General features: G+C 42.0%; 2 protein-coding genes across 8 annotated transcripts; one reads left to right on the top strand and one right to left on the bottom strand.

Moving 5' to 3' along the window:
- Positions 1 to 702: 702 nt before the first annotated feature.
- cep57 (centrosomal protein 57) lies at positions 703 to 8059 on the bottom strand. 5 transcript variants are annotated; one of them, XM_061217030.1, is made up of 11 exons: positions 7724 to 8052; positions 6347 to 6500; positions 4838 to 4993; positions 4620 to 4741; positions 3855 to 3971; positions 3545 to 3622; positions 3291 to 3383; positions 3109 to 3186; positions 2585 to 2844; positions 1849 to 1993; positions 703 to 1695 (listed from the first exon to the last, which is right to left on the bottom strand). In XM_061217030.1, exons 1-11 carry the CDS (start codon positions 7775 to 7777, stop codon positions 1489 to 1491), a joined length of 1464 nt encoding a protein of 487 aa, XP_061073014.1. In that variant the 5' UTR covers positions 7778 to 8052; the 3' UTR covers positions 703 to 1488. The 5 variants fall into 5 exon arrangements, with proteins under 5 accessions (XP_061073014.1, XP_061073013.1, XP_061073012.1 ...); XM_061217029.1 differs by having other exon boundaries at positions 3109 to 3189; positions 7724 to 8048; XM_061217028.1 differs by having other exon boundaries at positions 3291 to 3389; positions 7724 to 8046.
- A 422-nt stretch (positions 8060 to 8481) lies between these two features.
- LOC133108475 (protein FAM76B) lies at positions 8482 to 17000 on the top strand. 3 transcript variants are annotated; one of them, XM_061218029.1, is made up of 10 exons: positions 8482 to 8865; positions 10006 to 10070; positions 10437 to 10491; positions 10789 to 10944; positions 11895 to 12088; positions 12616 to 12663; positions 13011 to 13088; positions 13339 to 13474; positions 13556 to 13657; positions 15289 to 17000. In XM_061218029.1, exons 1-10 carry the CDS (start codon positions 8773 to 8775, stop codon positions 15376 to 15378), a joined length of 1017 nt encoding a protein of 338 aa, XP_061074013.1. In that variant the 5' UTR covers positions 8482 to 8772; the 3' UTR covers positions 15379 to 17000. The 3 variants fall into 3 exon arrangements, with proteins under 3 accessions (XP_061074013.1, XP_061074015.1, XP_061074014.1); XM_061218030.1 differs by lacking the exon at positions 8482 to 8865 and adding an exon at positions 8908 to 8973; XM_061218031.1 differs by lacking the exon at positions 10437 to 10491 and having other exon boundaries at positions 8483 to 8865.
- Positions 17001 to 17445: the final 445 nt, after the last annotated feature.

Here is a 17445-nt window from a genome sequence, read left to right as displayed (position 1 = left end):
CCGTTTGCAAGATCAGAGATGAAAGTAAATTGTCTCTGCTGCTAATTAACAGAATCTGTGAATGCGATCATGCTGGCTGCATTTCAATTAGTGTGAATTTATGCGACTTCCCAATTTTGTGCAACTTTCCTAATGAAAACAAAAAAAAAGAATAGTTATTGAATCACCAAGGTCAAGTGTGCTAAAACAAAATACTGGTAATCGGTCTAAATCAGGGGTCGGCAACCCTGGTCCTGGAGAGCCGCAGGGTGTGCTGGCTTTCGTTGTTACTTGGCATTAATTGATCAATGAAAGCTGTTGATTACACAGTTAACTCACCTCACCTGGTTTCTTGGGTCTGAAACGGCTGCTTATTTTAAGGTGGAGACGAAAGCCAGCACACCCTGCGGCTCTCCAGGACCAGGGTTGCCGACCCCTGGTCTAAATGTTAAGGCCTGTGTGCAGTTCTAATTCACCTTATCTGTCATTGTTGTAAGCATAATGTTAGTCAACTTGTTGTAGGTGCAACTTTCTGGTCATCATCTGGACACAATGACAAAAATAAATCCTCTCAATTTCTTAAAGTGACTAGTTAAGAGTTAATGTTAGTATGAAAACAGATCAGTGAGTCTCTACTCACACCTGGTTAAAACAGGACCACATATCAGTGTCTTTGGAAGGACAAAACCCTATTTTGGTGATTAAACCTAGACCGAGCAATGGTTTAAAAAATAAATACTTTATTGTAAAACATCAGAATTCCACAAACTATTAGGAAGTCAACCCAGGTCATGTCAGAGCGAAACGTTACACCTTCCTGCCCCAACACATCCTTCCCCTTCAGTTACAACAAATACTCCAGTTTTTTTTCTTTTTCACACATTCAAATCGCTAAGCAGGAAGTAGGAAGGGAAAGTGGGTACGATCTCAGCCTTCACCACCACTTCACAGTTTTGACACTTCCCAGCGGCCCAGTCATTGGGTTGTAAACTTCATATTGTGGATTTCAGAGGCCCTCTTTTTCCACTCGGAACAATCTGTGATCACTGAGGCACAAGTGGCTTGAAGGTAAACTGAGATTTTTAGAATAAAGAGTTTCCTCACAACAAGATTGATCTTCCATTCCTTTATAAAAACAAGGTTAGGTTTCGGTAATATTAAAGCCATGAACTGCATTTTAAATGGATGTCATATGTATGCGGATGTGCAGCGTGTGCTGATTGTGCTGTAGTGCAATCGAGAGACAAAAGCTAACCCCCCCCCCGATGTTTTAGCTTGCAGTGTTTAGGAACCATACGCTGCACAGTAAGAATCCCCCTGCGGAGTTCCAAAAGACCCTGTTAAGTGGTTCCGGTAGTAGACCTGGGCCCAATTTTTGTGCGAAGGCCACAGCATAATTGAGCATGTCCTGTGATTTTACGTTTAATGTCCATTGGCATGATGTTGTCCAGACCACAGGGAGAAGGTTATGCCAGGGTGGTGGAGTGCGAGACACACACGCACACACGCTCAGTAGCTCCAGGTGATCTGGTCACTGCGTAGGGAGGTCTGGAGGCTCTGCATATCCCTCAGCAGCCTCAGACTGTCTTTGCTGTTGTTCCCCGACTTCACCTTGATTGGTCCAGCCGCTCTGCCCCGCGTGGTCACCGTGGTGATCACCTTCACCCTGCCCGGGCGCCCCTTCTGACCCCTCGACTCCTTTTTCAGCTTCTCCATCTGAGGGGAGCACATTTCCACAGAAAAGGTGAACACTTCAGTCCTCTCAGAACCGTGATGTATGTCTTCACACACATACTGAAGGGTTTGAGACAGACACACAATGTTACAAATGGAGTTGAAGATCAGCATTTCTCCAGAGCACCGACCCACCTGTGCTTGGTGCCTTCGCACCTTGGCGATCTGTTCCCCTTTGCCCTCCATTCGCTTCACCAGGTTCTCCAGCTCCTGCTCCAGGTGCTGCCGTAGACTGTCTGTCCGCGAGTCCTGAATCTGCTTCACCAGCTCCCGGTGCTCACTGTCACAAACAGCAGACCCAAAGGTCACCACTGACTACAATATGCGTGAGCACACATACTGTCACTCACTGGTGTTTGAGCTTGTGTTGGTGGGCTATTTGTGCCATCAGACTACTGCAGGATTAAGCACTTGGTGCAAACAAGTGTACCTGAGTGGTGCAGTTAAACCAGCTGAATTGCCCTTTCACATGCACAAAATTACACAAAATTTGGTCAAACCAATAAGGTACCCAAAATTGGCTCCTCATGAGGATCGACCAAATTAAGATGGAATCAACAAACCAAAATAAAACATTTTGGTGGCAGCTCTCGGTTCTTACAGTGCATACAAATAAAGTAATACTAAATAGACTGGTAAACTAATTCAATCATTAATTCTCTGTCTGATCCTATTCAACAATAATATTGATAATAATAGGTGAATAAATATAGAATGGATATCAGATTTCAATTGGCCACTTTTCACATTAAGAAAGTGTTTTGGAAACGGTATCAAAATAGAGAACCAAATACAAAAAATGTTGAATTATTGTATACAGTACAATTGAATCATCCAACCACTTAGATGAACCTGGGAGGGAAGCACTCACAAGCTCATGTGGCCGAACTCATCCTGCAGGGCCAGCAGCAGCTCCGACAGCTCCTCGCTGCAGGAAGAGGAAGACGAGGAGCTACTGCAGGATCGGCACACTGAAGCCTTCTTCCCATCGGAGTGGGTGGCCTGGGAGGACCTGCTGGCCAGCGGGACGCCACCGAGCACTCGGTCATTGCACAACTGGGGGTTGTGCTGCTTCATGAGGTGAAGAACGTGCTGGACGTTGGCACGGACTGAATGGCTTGTGGTTGTGGACTAGAAAGGATGAGTTTTATATTACTGTACATGTTCTGCATTTACAACAGGCTGTTAACACATAAGGCTGTTCAGAATGATAAGCAGAAATACATACGGACAAAAGTCCATTTCATAGCGTCTGAAAACAAACTCATCATCGTGGTTAATGGGTATTTATGCAGAAATGAAAAGGTTTGCATAGGGGATAGTGACCTTTTTTAGTCTCCCATTCATTGTTTCTTTTGTCTATCAGAATAATCTATTCACATATCAGTGCCTTACCGTTCCTGCCACAAACGGCACATCCCCGAGGCTCAGTCTGTAATGTGGCTGTGCGTGCGAGTGGGGCTGCTGCAGTGGCTTCTGGGAGACAGGGTACATAAAACAACAGCATGTTGTCATGGTGCAGAAGAGCTTTGACTCAGACCACACATTAAGATCTCCTACCATGTCCCACACCTTACCTTGACAGCAGTTTTTTTCTTTTTCTCTTTTGTGACCCTGGCTGGGGAGGGGGACACTGACTGGAGCAGGATGCGATTGGCCTCGAGCCCCGTCTGTAACTTTAGAGGCACCAGTGATTGCACAATCACACAGTTCTCAAAGCTTTCTCCAGTAAACATTGAATGTGTACACTGGACTCAGTGTCTCCTCTGCTCACAATCATGGAGGGGAGCCACAAGGCTTCTGGAATATGCAGTGTGTATAAAAGACATACCTCAGCAGCCTTGTCTTCAACCAGCTTTCTCTGATGCTCCTCTTCCTGCAGCTTCTGTTCCAGCTCTCGGATTTTACTCTGAACCAGGGAACAAGAGAAAGGAAGCACACTGAATGATGGGCCTGAGTGATTATATCGACATGACATGGTTTCAACACTCCCACTGCTTATCCACATCTTCACTCTTGAGCTATTCAGCGGTTGAAATAATCAATATGCAGTGACATGTTCCTCTGTTCATCACTCCTTTCTACAACTCAGGCTGAGGCAGACGTCTGGATCTGTAACTATAGCAAAGACAACAACCTACCTCTGCTAGGTTCTGAGTCTCAGTAAGCTTCATGTACTCCTGTTCCAACATGTCCAGCTTCTCAAATTTGGCCTGAACGTCAGCATGGTCATCTGATCTTTCCTTCTCAATGGACGCCTGCAGGAGGGAACAAAAGGCAATAGATTACCTATAGACAAAGTGGCAAATGCCAATGTCACAAGAGACGTCATATCTCTAACAGGCACACATATACACCTTCTGTTGTATAGCAACCATTTAGTTTTGCCCTGCAGAGGTACTATATACCGATCAGCCACAACATTACAACCACCTGCTTAAACCAGCTTTTTCATGATTAAAAATGCTTTAAACTGTATAACTTCAAACACTTAATATTTAATTATAAGATATCTGTACTTATACAAGCAGATAATTATAAGTGAATTGCATTCAAAAGTTAAATTTTTTAATAAAAATGGAAATCTTGTAAGCTCAATGGGAGGAGGGGCTGCATTGTTTTGTTTTTTAAATATCTTGGTATGTACTGGTGTTCATGATCATGTCTATCTTTACAGTTCCTCCAGGACCTGTAGAATGTTTCATATTTAGATGTGTTCAATGTGCATAGTAACAAAAGATTTTAATTACAAGGTGTCCTCAGTATCGTTTCATAAAACGTGCTAACCATTTTATAAATACTCTGTGGTATTTTTGATATGATGAATAATGTAGTACGCAGCTTGTGCATATTAAATAACGTAAAGAGCACTGGCCAACATGCTCCTGTGGCATTTCCATAGCGACCTGCTGCTTCAGCACGGCGGTCCTCTCAGACTCCGCGTTGCGCACCATCTTCCTCATGTACTCCAGCTGCTTCTCCAGGAGGCTGCAGCGCGACTCGGCCGCGGCCAGCAGCGTGGCCAGCTCTGTGGGGGGAAGAAGGCACGGAGGAGTCAGATCTGGAGTCATAAACGGATGGTACAGGTGCAGCTCTGAAGGGTCTCGGACAACAACCGTTTCACCTTGGTTGTGTTCGCTGCCCCCGCGTTCAGCCTCCAGGACGGCCTTGTGTCGGGTGCTTTCCCGGGTCAGCCTCTGCAGGTTCTCCTCTGCCTGGGACCGCTCCAGCTCCAGCCTGTGGATCTTCTCCTGCAGGTTCTTCAGTGCCGAAAGAATGGCTGGGCAGCGTCACGCAACAAATAATACGTTAGCTAACACTGCAACAACACATATGGCATTTCCATGACTGCCATTTCCCTATGTCTATTGTCATTTTTTCCACCTAAAAACACAAGAGAATCTCTGAAGAGTCATTGTTTAGTTTTGCAATTTCTCTGAGAAGAGGGCAATACTCAAATATTTTACTTTGGCAGCCACACAGACAGTTTTATTATATATTGTGCACATACCTTCTCACCGCTTCACATATATACTATACACTTAATCACAAAATGATTGACCAAGATCATCATTTCATTATTTGTTTTCATCGCGGAAGTCCAACTGCTCAACCTGCACGACTACAAATGGCTTAAGCGGCCACCACATTAATATCCCAAGACAGCAACACACGATACAGGTACAACTGCTTCTAATTACTTAAAAAAGCAGTCAATCAAACCCGACAGAAGTAATAGAGTTTCCATGGTCTTTTTAAATAAAGTGAAACCCTCTAGACACTGTGGCATCTCACCATACATACACCATGCAATATGAATGGGCTGGCCTTCTCATTAATTATAGCTGCCTCCCGTGCATTGTTTCCTTCTGAAGGAAGAATTAAAAATTCATGGGAATGTGACCACAAAATTATATTTTAATTAAATCCTGACGCAATTTGATCTCAGAGTCCAGTCAGAAGAAACGGTGGCAACAATGACATTTTCACAGGTAAATTACCCATCTGGGGTCGTTCTGGGCTAATACAATATTGGCAGTGTAAATGGAATTCACATAACTACACTGGATATATCACAAGGTGAACCCTTCCTGTTGCCCTCGTATTTGTGTGTGGTACACAACATGTTCTACACACACTGTACAGTTTTTCAGCACAGTATTGAATACTGATCTCAGTAACCATGGAGAGCGCTAACATTATAGGTGCAAACCTCCATGTATGAATCAAGCTACATCTCTTCCAAGCCAGTTGTGTAGAAAACATGCATTTCAGTTTTTCTACTTTTCACAAGTAGGACATTTCAACAAGCATTGGCCATTTTCTCAAAAATGATACAGTTCAATATACTGTTCAAGATAACATGCAGCGCTGCGGATGTTTCTGGATTTCATTCCAGAAGCTTTTAATTAATCACACATGATCTGATCTTTCATCTAAACCTATTGACAAACTAATCAATGACTGATAATCATCGGACGACCGGGTGTGTCCCTTCATTAAATACTTCACGGAGGTCTCATAAACCATTGGTGTAAACAGCAAATGGGCATATTGAGCCAGCCATGCCTCATGATCAGCATCTAGCCTTCAGTGAAAAGAAGAGAAATTAAGTATGTGAGACTACCCGCACCTGCAGTATTGCTTTCTGGAAAAGCCTTTACAGGCCTGTCGAGGGACCGTCGGGGAATGTTTGCGTTGATAAAAGGTCGGTCCGTGGGGTACTCCACAAAGGAGGGCAGGGACATACTGTCTGACATCACACGAGAGTGTCCAGTACGATGGTCCTACAGGGACAAGAGAAAATTCATACACACCCAAAAATGAACATGTGGATGAACTCTGAGCACCTTCGCCCAAGGTGTAAAATGAACATCACACATGTACAGATTGCACATCAAGAAAAACTTCCAACCCAATGCACATAATTGCATTTACTATGAAATTATTTTGAGCGCCAGTTTTTCTAATTCCTAGCATTTTAAGATGCTATTAAACAAATGGTGTTAGTTAGCTAGTAAGCTATACTGTTCGTTTCTATGACCACTTTATTAGGTAGACCCCAGCTTGTTAATGCAAATATCGAATCACCCAATCATTGTAGCAATGCAATGCAGACATGGCCAATAGGTTCAGTTGTTGCTCAGACCAAAATAAATGTGATCTTTGACCGTGGAACAATTGGTTGTGCCAGGCAGGTTGATTTAAGTATCTTAAACATGGACAGTCTCTAGAGTTTACAGAGAATGGTGTGAAAAACGAATAACAAAAAACTGCCGGTTCTGTGGGCGAAAATGACTGATTCCGGTCGGACAGTAACTCAAATAACCACGTGGTACAACAGTAGTATGCAGAAGAGCATCTCGTATGACACGTAGAACAAACCTTGAAGTGGATGGGCTACAGTAGCAGAAGAAAAATGCATTTAAAAATAAGCCCAATAAATACATAATGTGTATTTATTGGGTGTTCACTGGGTATAGTTAAACAGTCCGACATCAAGCGGATTGTTTAGCACCCTAAAGCACTTGTTTTCAAATAGCATGCTGAGAATGCAACTTAAATTCGACTATGCATAAACTCCGCGTTTATTGCCTCTCAGAAGCCTTTCTGGCATATGGGTTAATCTCGCAAATAATACAGCAGGACGTAGTTTTACTAAAGGGGGATCCGTTTGAGAATTTAAAATAATGTACAAGCATCAACTACATCAGCTAGTTAAGTCAACATTACTATAACGAGCTAAAGCCGGCAGTGTGTTAGTCTGCTTTACTGTTACCCATTTGGTTGTATTGCAAACAAACAACGTGCAATTCCTAGGGTTGCAGTGGCATTGCACGGGGAAATGTTTGAAAAACAAACCATTAAGTGTAACTTGTACCAGACATTCGTGATTGAGAGGGTTAAACGCTGATACGGGTTAGCTAGCAGTTTGTTGATATTAGCTAGCTAGCCACAACACTACGAAATTCAGAAGCCAATTCGTCTTTCAGTGAGCTAAGCAACATACCATTTCACATGTATCCCTGGGCGCAGCTGATGGTGTATTAAATGTTGTCTCCATCAAACATGAATTTATAGGTTGCTTATGATTTCTTTTCAAACGCCCTCCTCATATCTGTTCAAATTAGTTGTTAGCCGCCTGAGAGCTAACTTAGCTATGACGCGGAATACAGGAACGCAAAACACTACCGCGGCGCGTAAAGGGGGCAAAGTGCTACGCAATTGAATTACGTCAGAATAGTAGAGTGTGGTTATATTACAGTTCAATGTAATAGTGTGGCATACAGGATATATTATTACAATGGTGAAGTTGTAGAGATGAGATGCAACACTTTAACTATAATTTTAAATAGAGAAAGTGATGGCGACCTCATCGTATGCTACTGAGTGTATATTATTTCAAACAACTAGCGACCTCACACTGACATCGCAAGGTTAATATCTAATTTTCCATGTAATGCTTTTTAATTATTTGCATGCATTGCACAAGGATAAACTAGTAAAAAAAATAGTCTAAACAGAGCTTATACATGATCGTATGCTTATTAGGGGAGTCCTATTTTGATCTTTTATCAGACCGGGTTGTTTTGCCCATCGAATGCTCTGCGCATTGGCCTTTATTTCACCACATGATGTCTCCAAGTTAGCCAGTCGGAAAGACGAATGCGCCGGCATATTTGATGAGGAAAACAGAGGAGGGAAAACAACGCCCTGTAATTTCCCGCCCATTGGCAGTCAATGATGGTTGGTTCTCGGGTCCTTCCTTTGTAGTTGTTGGTCGCATCCGGTCCATACGAATGATGACGCGGAAACAAAAAAAAAGCAAAGAAAAAGCGGAGTAGAGCTTAAAACTCATTTTAACCTTTTAGAATTTGATGCATTTCTATAGGTATAGGTAACATATTTCTAAACAATGCGCTTATATAGCTAGCTATATTCAAATGATAGATATTATAAATATTTGCATTATTATTTGTAACATAGACATAAAACGTTAGAGCTAACCAGCTAGTTAGTTAGATTGCTAGCTAGCTAGCTACATTTTCTTTTTTATTGATGAGAATGGCAACGACAGCCCTGTACGCGTGTACGAAGTGTAACCAACGATATCCTTTTGAAGAGCTTTCACAGGGACAACAGTTGTGCAAGGTTTGGATATTGCTCTCTTCTGTCACCCACGTCCCATTAGCTTGCTAGCTAACGTGAATGTGGAAAGAAAATCGCGCAGAGGTTATTGGCAAGGGATTCACACGCTGGGTGACTAATTGGACTTGTTTCTCCTCTTGCATTAGCTAACCGCCAGTAACCCTCTTTATATGAATTGATTTGGACACATCATTGGCTGCACAGCTCGACAGATACATTACTAACTTGGACTGTCGCGAAAGAAAAACACAATGTACGCTTCATATCTAGCTAGCTTGCTAAGTTAACGGCTTAACGTTAGCCAACTTAGTATTCTTACGCAACAAAACACAGAGGGACGCCATTTAACTAGTAATCTACTTGGAAAATATACGTTCCATAATTCTAGATCGCTACCTGTTATTCCAAGTCACGGGAAATACAAATTCACCTTAGGTGGCTAACGTTAGTTAGCTAGCTAACCATTTAAATGTGCAATCGAGTTGTGTAGAACTAAGTTAGCTAGACTAACGTTAATTACTGTGTTTTGAGGAAGTGCTAGCTATCATTAGTTAAGGTAGCTTATTAGCCGTTTACATGCTTAGCAACTTTGTTAGCTTGCAGTAGTTAGTTTGTGTTGGCATGTTTGTAAGCTAGCTAACCATGATTCATACCTATTGATTTATGCAGTTTTGGGCAAAACTGTCGCTTGTGATATGTGCTTGGCTTAATCGGATCAGGTCCAAGCGCTGTCAGTGGTTTATAATGTAATAAATGGCAAATTCCTACTAATATCCACAATCACATTTTATCAATGATTTTCATGTGTCTTAATGTTGCCTCCCTGCTGGAAAAAAACAGCTAGGTTTTGAAACAGCTGGTAGCTGGTTGATTAGTTCAGCTCGATATGGTTTGACCAACTCAAGCTATGTTTTGAAACACTACCAGCTCAGACAAGCTACCAGCACTAGCTGGTTGACCAACTCATACCCAGCTAGACCAGCTTTTTGGCCAGCTCAAAATTCTGGCTGAACTTTACAGCAGGGCTAACTGGAGTATATATTAATTGAAGTCCAAGTAAAAATGGCCTATTCAGGGTATGCGTTCTCTGTCAATTACTGCACTTACATTTCCTTCATATGTATTTTATTCCATGTTTAACAGGAGTGTCGGATAGCTCACCCGATTGTAAAATGCACGTACTGTCGATCGGAGTTCCAGCAAGAAAGGTAAGTGATGACGAAAGAGATGGCACAAGTAAATGGACGAATTCTGCGCAAAATAATGATGCTTAGCCAGCAGATGAAAATGCAAAATCCTCCTGTGGATCCTGCTCACTGTAAATGGTATTTGGATCCACTAGCAAAAAACACTTATTTGTGTCATTTATTTTGTACAATTGTACAATTCAGTATTTAACATACGGATTCAGATTTAAAATTGCATTATGGTATTTTAAGAAGCACGGATGAAATTGTGCTTTTTAATGATGCAATTGTACTTTTTTCTTCTTGGTGTCTGCTCAGTTCTACTTTTGTATTACGGTATGTTAAATGTTTAAACCAAAGTTTTCTTTTCTCTCTTTAAAAAAACAGCAAAACAAACACAATTTGCAAAAAGTGTGCCCAGAATGTCAAACAGTTTGGAACAGTAAGTTTGAGTTTGGTCATTTTCTAGTAAAAATATTTCAATGATAGTTGTCATTGTGTAGTGCAGAATTGTTTTCAGAATCAAAACACAGCATGTCGAAACGCATTTAGTCTTTATTAACATTGTTTCACTTGGCAGCCAAAACAAAGCCGATTTGGTAGCCTGAGTTAACTTTTCACTTTGTCAGTTTTTAAATCCAGTCTCTCTTGTTGGTGTTACCGTGCTTTCATTTCACATTTCACCATGTTGGCAGTCTTGACTAATGCATAGCCATCATGCATTCTCTTTCCTATGTAGCCCAAACCTTGCCAGTACTGTAACATAATTGCTGCCTTCATTGGGACTAAATGTCAGCGCTGCACCAACTCAGAGAAAAAGTACGGCCCCCCACAGACATGCGAGCAGTGCAAGCAGCAGTGTGCCTTCGACCGCAAGGAGGAGGGCCGAAGAAAGGTACTGGGCATGAATATGAGGATTATGATTATGATTATGATTATTACAATAGTGTGATGATACGCAGCCTGTCAAACTTTACATGTCACCTTTCTTATGCCTTCTGTGTGTGCTTTGTTGATTTATGTAGCATTTGGTTAAAGATGGATGTCTGGTGCTGTAATGGATGTGCAAAGGTTGTCCATCTGCACATCATAAGAGCCTGCTAGGTAACCACACTTGAAAATCTTTGACATAATTGTACTTCTACCAGAGTGCTGGGAGATCTATACAAATATGAGTGGTTGAATTACTCAGTTGGCAGTTGTTAAAATGACTCCGAAGGGTTTAATCGCATAAACGGCCATCTGCTGCTTAGTCAGATCTGGGACATTCTCCAATAGATGTATTAACCCACTCATAACTCAAAATTGTCATAACTAGTGTCATTAAACATGAAACCAAAGTCTTTCTCTGACCAGTATGGTGCACATTCATCAGTCCAGACTTTTGCCAACATACTCTTCCAGAGGTGGTGCTGTTGCTGTATTTTGTGGGTATTTAAATGAGGTGTTTCACAGCCAGCTCAGGGAATACATCTTGTTGGTTTAGTGAAGTAACGGTGGAGCCAGTTACATTTTGTGTACTGTTTACCTTTTGCGAATGTGTAAGCTTTGACAGTATGTCTCCCTTGGATGTTCAAAGATGGCACCTTGAATGCTCTCTCTCGCTCTGTTCTTGGTGGGGTGTCGGTATGCTAAAGATGTGTCCGTACACCCAAAGGTAAATCTTTATGTCAGTGTGTTGACACCAGTTTTGACATCAGTGCTGTCATGTGCAGCAGGTTCTCTGATTCCAGGGGAGAAATGGCAGTCTGTGTGTGTTTGCCAAGTAGCGCTGGCAGTCCTTGTACATACCTGGGAGTAGAGCTTCATCTCCTCATGGTGCTTGTGCGGTCTCTTGTGCGTCAGGTGGACGGAAAGCTTCTCTGCTGGCTGTGCACGCTATCGTATCGACGCGTCCTTCAGAAAACCAAGGAACAGAGGAAAGGCCTCAGCTCCTCCCATTCCAACTCTTCATCTCTGAACGAGAAGGAGCGTCACCCCAGACACCACCACCATCATCATCACCACCACCACCAGCGGCACAGCAGCTCCCACCACAAGTAGGACATTTCACTTCAGTTTACTTCAGTAATACTATGCTCCCAGATGAGTGTGACGCACGGAACTAAACGTTCCTGGCAAATGTTCATGGCTTTGAGTGCTCACTACAACTAATGACTCGTTTGAGTTCCTCCCCAAAATGAGTTATCTGCACCCCAGGTGATGTTTAGAAATGATTTAATCCCAAGAGTGCCATATGGCACTCAACTTTTTCTTTCTACCTTTTAAACCAATCAAAATGAGTGCTATACTATTGAAATAGTAAGGTAAGAAAAAAGTGCAACCTGCACCCCCCCCGAAACTGCAGCCACCAAGTGTAGAGGATTTTTGTGTGGGTTGTTTTCATAGTGACCTCTGAATGTCAAAGTAACGGTCTATTTCAAGGAAGTGGCCCCATATTTTTGACAACCTTTTATGCAAAAGTAAAGCTGATATCACGGGCCCTGAAATTGTGAGGATGTTCATGGCAGTCCTTTGGTGGGCTCCCCTGCTCACACTGGTGTAACGTTTGTCTTGTTCACTGCAGATTGAGCAGCCTCAGCCCTGAGCAGGACCAGGGAGTTTGGAAGCAGAGGTGAGTGGCTGCTCGCTTCGTCACGTCGATGCCATGGGGGACTCCTACTCCAGCCTGCTCTTACTCACTATGCTCAGGTTGCTCGCAGTAGAAATGGGGTGTTGGTTCTTTGATTCCATTCAGTTCATAACCCCTTTCAACCAGAGCTGAGGGACGCTTTTGCTTTTGAGTGATGGTGGGTGGTACTTGGTTAACCCAGGACAAATAGGCAAATAGTTATTGTCACAATGCTGTTTGTATCTTTTGGCACATTTCGTCCAGTAAGCTGTGTTGCCCAGGTGTAATTTGAGTTGATTTTATTGACAGAAGCTTTTGCCTCACTTTGGCTCTTCTTTCGCCTCCTTCAGCCATAAATCCTCCTCAATTCAGAACGAGACTCCAAAGAAGAAACCAAAACTTGAGACAAAGCCATCAAATGGAGACAGGTAAGTTGGAAGAAATTGTACAAACCAGGTGTTTTGGAGAGGGGCTTTTGAAGCAAGCAAACGGAGGCAAGTCTGCCATGGTTGGGGGTTGTTCAATAATCAAGAGTTTTCATTTGCATTTTACAAAAGGGGTGTGTTCTGAAGAATAAGCAGCAGTCAAAGACTACCCTAGAAATCAAACAAGGTGCTGTGATGTACGCATGTATGTAAGAACACTAAAGTAAGGGCCTACCTCCCTGCTTCTCAACAGTAGTTCCATCAATCAGTCAATGGACTCAGGAGGGACAGACAACTTCATCCTCATCAGCCAGTTGAAGGAGGAAGTGATGTCACTGAAGAGGCTGCTGCAGCAGCGAGATCAAACAATACTGGAGAAAGAGCGGAAGGTACCGGAGTGTGTGCAGACCTGAAACCATTCAACAGTGAATTAGTCGCTGAAGTCAATGTGTGTGTGTTCTCCCCTCCAGCTCACAGAGCTCAAAGCTGATTTTCAGTACCAGGAGTCCAATATGAGGGCCAAAATGAACAACATGGAGAAGGCACACAAAGAAGCCATGGAGCTGCAGCAGGTGGGGTCTGAGATTAGTCTTCTGTGGGATTGGTGAACATGGTGGGGGGAGCATGACCATTCCTTCATGAATCTGAATCTTTCCAGATCTTTCTTATACTTTGATCTGCACTTATGGATTCTCCTTTTTAGTTCAAACCACACATTTTTGACTGTGTTGAAGTCTTTTGTGATCTGATACATTTTTTGGTATTCTTGAGATAATTTGTCGAAAGATCCATTTGCAGCCAACTTTGTGCTTCCCAGCAGAGGGTACCAGGTTTTTGGCCTTATGTCTTTGTACTTGCTGGGGTCCATGATTCCATTGATCTTAACAGGAGCCCCAGGATCAGCAGGTATGAAGCAACCGTATAATATCAATGATTCTCATCCATATTTCAGCCTGGGAATGATTTTATACATTAGCTTATTTCTGGCGCCAAACTCAAAAAGCTAAATTTTGATCATATTATAATTCTGACCATAACGGTCAATGAAATTGAGGTTCCAATGCCATTTATGAAACTATACATGCTTATTTTTTGTTGATTATATACACTAGTGGCCATTTTCTGTACAAAAATCCAGTTGCCTCAGGTGGATTCAGAGCCTTTTTGTCCCAAGGTCCCCCAGTTGTGGCCCCTGAATTTCATTACATTACATTATTGGCATTTGGCTGACACTCTTATCCAGAGCAACATACAGTTGATTAGACTAAGCAGGAGGCAATCCTCCCCTGGAGCAATGCAGGGTTAAGGGCCTTGCTCAAGGGCCCAACGGCTGTGCGGATCTTATTGTGGCTACACCGGGATTAGAACCACCGACCTTGTGTGTCCCAGTCATTTACCTTAACCACTACGCTACCGGCCGCCTCGTCAAAAAAAAAAATATTTTTGCCTCCCAAAATTATCAGCCTAAGTCACTGTACCTGGGGGTGGAATGTATTTGCATCCTCTACCAGCTAGGTTTACCACAGTTGTGTTGTGTTCTTAAGTTCATATTCATACGCCACTGCTGACTGTGACCTGTAGGTAGCCTTAAATGGTGGGAGTGTTGCTCTGACTCATCTCTGCATCTGTCATTTTTCACTGGTTTATAACCCAATTTGTTTTTTAGTTCAGTTTTACTTTATTTGCACAGTAGAAGAAAAACTAAGAAAAGACATGAGGACAAAATTGGCTGTAAATTCCGCGCACACAGTAGAAAGTATACTATCCAGCTTTTAGGTAAACTAGGCATTAGGTGCACATGAGTGTTAGGAAGAGGTGAATATTTCTTGGCTGAATGGCCTTGTTATGTTATCGTTATGTTATGAAAATAGTAAGAAGTATATAGTGAATGGGGAGGCCCTAAGGGGCTTATTCATGGGTTCAGCCTAAATAGAAAAAACATTGTTCACAATATTGCATCAATTACTGTAAGATATAGCCTAAAACATACTCTGTAGCTATTTTACCACCAGTAAATGTAATGATGTTATAAAATGAAATGGCCCATTTTAAAATGAGATGTTATTTCCTGAAATCATTGCCATTCAGTCAGGCTTGACTGACATAACTGCTTAAATGTTATGAAATGAGCATTTGCTTTCAGGAAAATTATCTGTTGATATAGGTTGCGAGTTGTGCTCTCTTTATTTTTAATCCTCTGCAGGCGAAAAACCGGGAGCTGATGAAGCAGGTGGCAGCTCTCTCGAAAGGAAAGAAGTTTGACAGGACAGGAAGCACACTGCTGCCCCCCTGAGGATGCCAGTGGGGTCACCTCACAGTACGAGTGCAGAGGGTTCACTGTTCAACACTGTGAAAGCCTGAGTCCATCTCTTTACATCCCCCGCTCCCCTTTCACATTCATTTCAGATTTCACCCAGTTTTCTCATTCAGGATCACAGGTTATGCTTAACCTTGTTCCCCCCTCGAACACAACACGAACAGAACAGAACGCACTCGTTGGAGAGGGCCTAGGGCATCGCCCGAAAACCATGTAACACTATGGCAATAAAACCAAACTCGCCCACCGAGTAACTTGAAGTGCACCAAACATCTTCTCATGTTGAGTTGCCTTCATTTCAATATGCAGTTACACGTTTTTGTATTGGATTATTCAATGAGTGCTATCACTAAATGTAAAATAATTTTCTATACAACTGCCAACAGAAACATTTAGGTGATTGCATTTAAACTGCCTATAGAATGTTCTTTGTTCGTTAAGCAATCGACCTGCTCCTAGACTGTAAATATGGTGCAGGTCTGAACACTTTCCACATGTAAGGAAGCTATGGGTTTTCACATCTGAAATGCCAGGAACTGATTGCCCTTTTCAGCCATTTTTCAGTATTTTATATTTGAATTTTATTTTTTAATTTATTCAGACTTTTTCATGTGATGCAAGACCTCAAAGAGGATTGTTAACATCCTGTTTATATTTTTAAAGTGGGTTTTACAGTATAATCATGTATATGAAATTCTCTTCTGACAATAATGCACTTGGTGTCATGTATGCAGCATAGAGCCAAAATGGCGGCTTTTCACTAGGGGTACAGGCGTGAAATTTCCCTTGCTGTGGCTGGAGCTGTACAGTTATGTCAGAGTGCAGCCTGTATTGATAAGCTGCCATTCTCGGTCAATCTTAAACAGGCGAAGCTCATTTACTGTCCGACTAAACCAGAAGAAAAGTTACTGCCCAGGATATGAACATCCTGGTCCGAGTCTGCTGTCACTGGTGCCACAAAGTCCTCATTGTGTAACTGTTTTCTTCTGGTTTGCGCTCCAAAGTCGGGTCGCCTGTACCTTTAGCGGACCCATACAGATACTGGTATTCCTGGTGCGGTAGTTTTGAGAGAGAAGGGGATGGTGGAGAAACAATCAGACCCTGTCTTTAAGTGTCAAACCACCAAGCTAATTTAGCCGTGCTATTCTGAGGAAAATTAAATCTTTTGTTAACTATTATTTTTGTAATGTACTTTATAACTTGAATTCTCTGTGCTGGAGCTGGGCAGCGGCGTTTGCTGTGACACTGTTGTGGAAAGAATTGTACTATTGCATGACTCACCACTGGGAGGGGCAATGTACTCTCATGTACTGTATTGTACTTTTAGACAGATTTCATAAAAAAAAAAAAAAAAACAGTGTGAAGATGTCACTTTTAAACAGTGAAGGCCTTTGTGTATTTAAAACTTGTAACTTGTATTGGTTTCTAGTAAGTATATGTAAGGCAATTAATATATGTAGAATATGCTTTTAAAGACTTGTCTATTTCACTTTTTACATCTTGGACATTGCAGGAAAACTGTACCTGAACAGGTACATGTTCACTTTTGTACTCTTTTTCAAACCCGATGTTTCAGGAATATTAAATCGTAAAACACCCGCTCCTCTTCCTCTTGAAGTCTGTAATAAGGTTAAGTCTCTTTCTCACAAAGTGAAGTGGATGAGGATGGTCTTTTCTGTTAAATGGATTTTATAATCTCACCGCAGGTTCGTCAAGTTTTGTTTGCATCAAGACACTCAAGTGCACTCCTTCATGCCATTTTCTTTTACAATTTCTGTTAACTATTGTTTCCAACTATAGCGAGCTCTCTCTAGAATTGGCTGATTCTATTAGCTTATTTATATCCGTGATATTGACATCAAGTGACGTTTTGCCATTATATGGGTTTTGCATGATGAATGGTGATACTACATGAATGGATAGATGCTTTTTTTGACAATTAATATTTAAAAATATTTATATATTTAGTATAATTATTTCACACATTATACCACCACATGTCTAATGTCTGAAATCTGATAAATCAATGTTTCTGGCATCTTC

This window comes from Conger conger, chromosome 13 (assembly GCF_963514075.1).
Source record: "Conger conger chromosome 13, fConCon1.1, whole genome shotgun sequence".
Taxonomy (NCBI): domain Eukaryota; kingdom Metazoa; phylum Chordata; class Actinopteri; order Anguilliformes; family Congridae; genus Conger; species Conger conger.
Note: the sequence above shows the minus strand (reverse complement) of the source record. Positions and strands in the feature narration are given on the sequence as shown.

What these genes read in the sequence shown, in the direction of transcription:
- cep57 (XM_061217026.1), bottom strand. Translation starts at nt 7,777, where the DNA reads ATGGAGACAACATTTAATACACCATCAGCTGCGCCCAGGGATACATGT. An exon ending in CCGCCGTGCTGAAGCAGCAG is followed by an intron (nt 3,972 to 4,619) that starts GTCGCTATGGAA and finishes TCCCTCCTGCAG; the next exon opens with GCGTCCATTGAGAAGGAAAG. An exon ending in GAGTTCGGCCACATGAGCTT is followed by an intron (nt 1,994 to 2,584) that starts GTGAGTGCTTCC and finishes TGTTTGTGACAG; the next exon opens with TGAGCACCGGGAGCTGGTGA.
- LOC133108475 (XM_061218029.1), top strand. Translation starts at nt 8,773, where the DNA reads ATGAGAATGGCAACGACAGCCCTGTACGCGTGTACGAAGTGTAACCAA. An exon ending in TCGGAGTTCCAGCAAGAAAG is followed by an intron (nt 10,071 to 10,436) that starts GTAAGTGATGAC and finishes TTAAAAAAACAG; the next exon opens with CAAAACAAACACAATTTGCA. An exon ending in AAGCCATCAAATGGAGACAG is followed by an intron (nt 13,089 to 13,338) that starts GTAAGTTGGAAG and finishes GCTTCTCAACAG; the next exon opens with TAGTTCCATCAATCAGTCAA.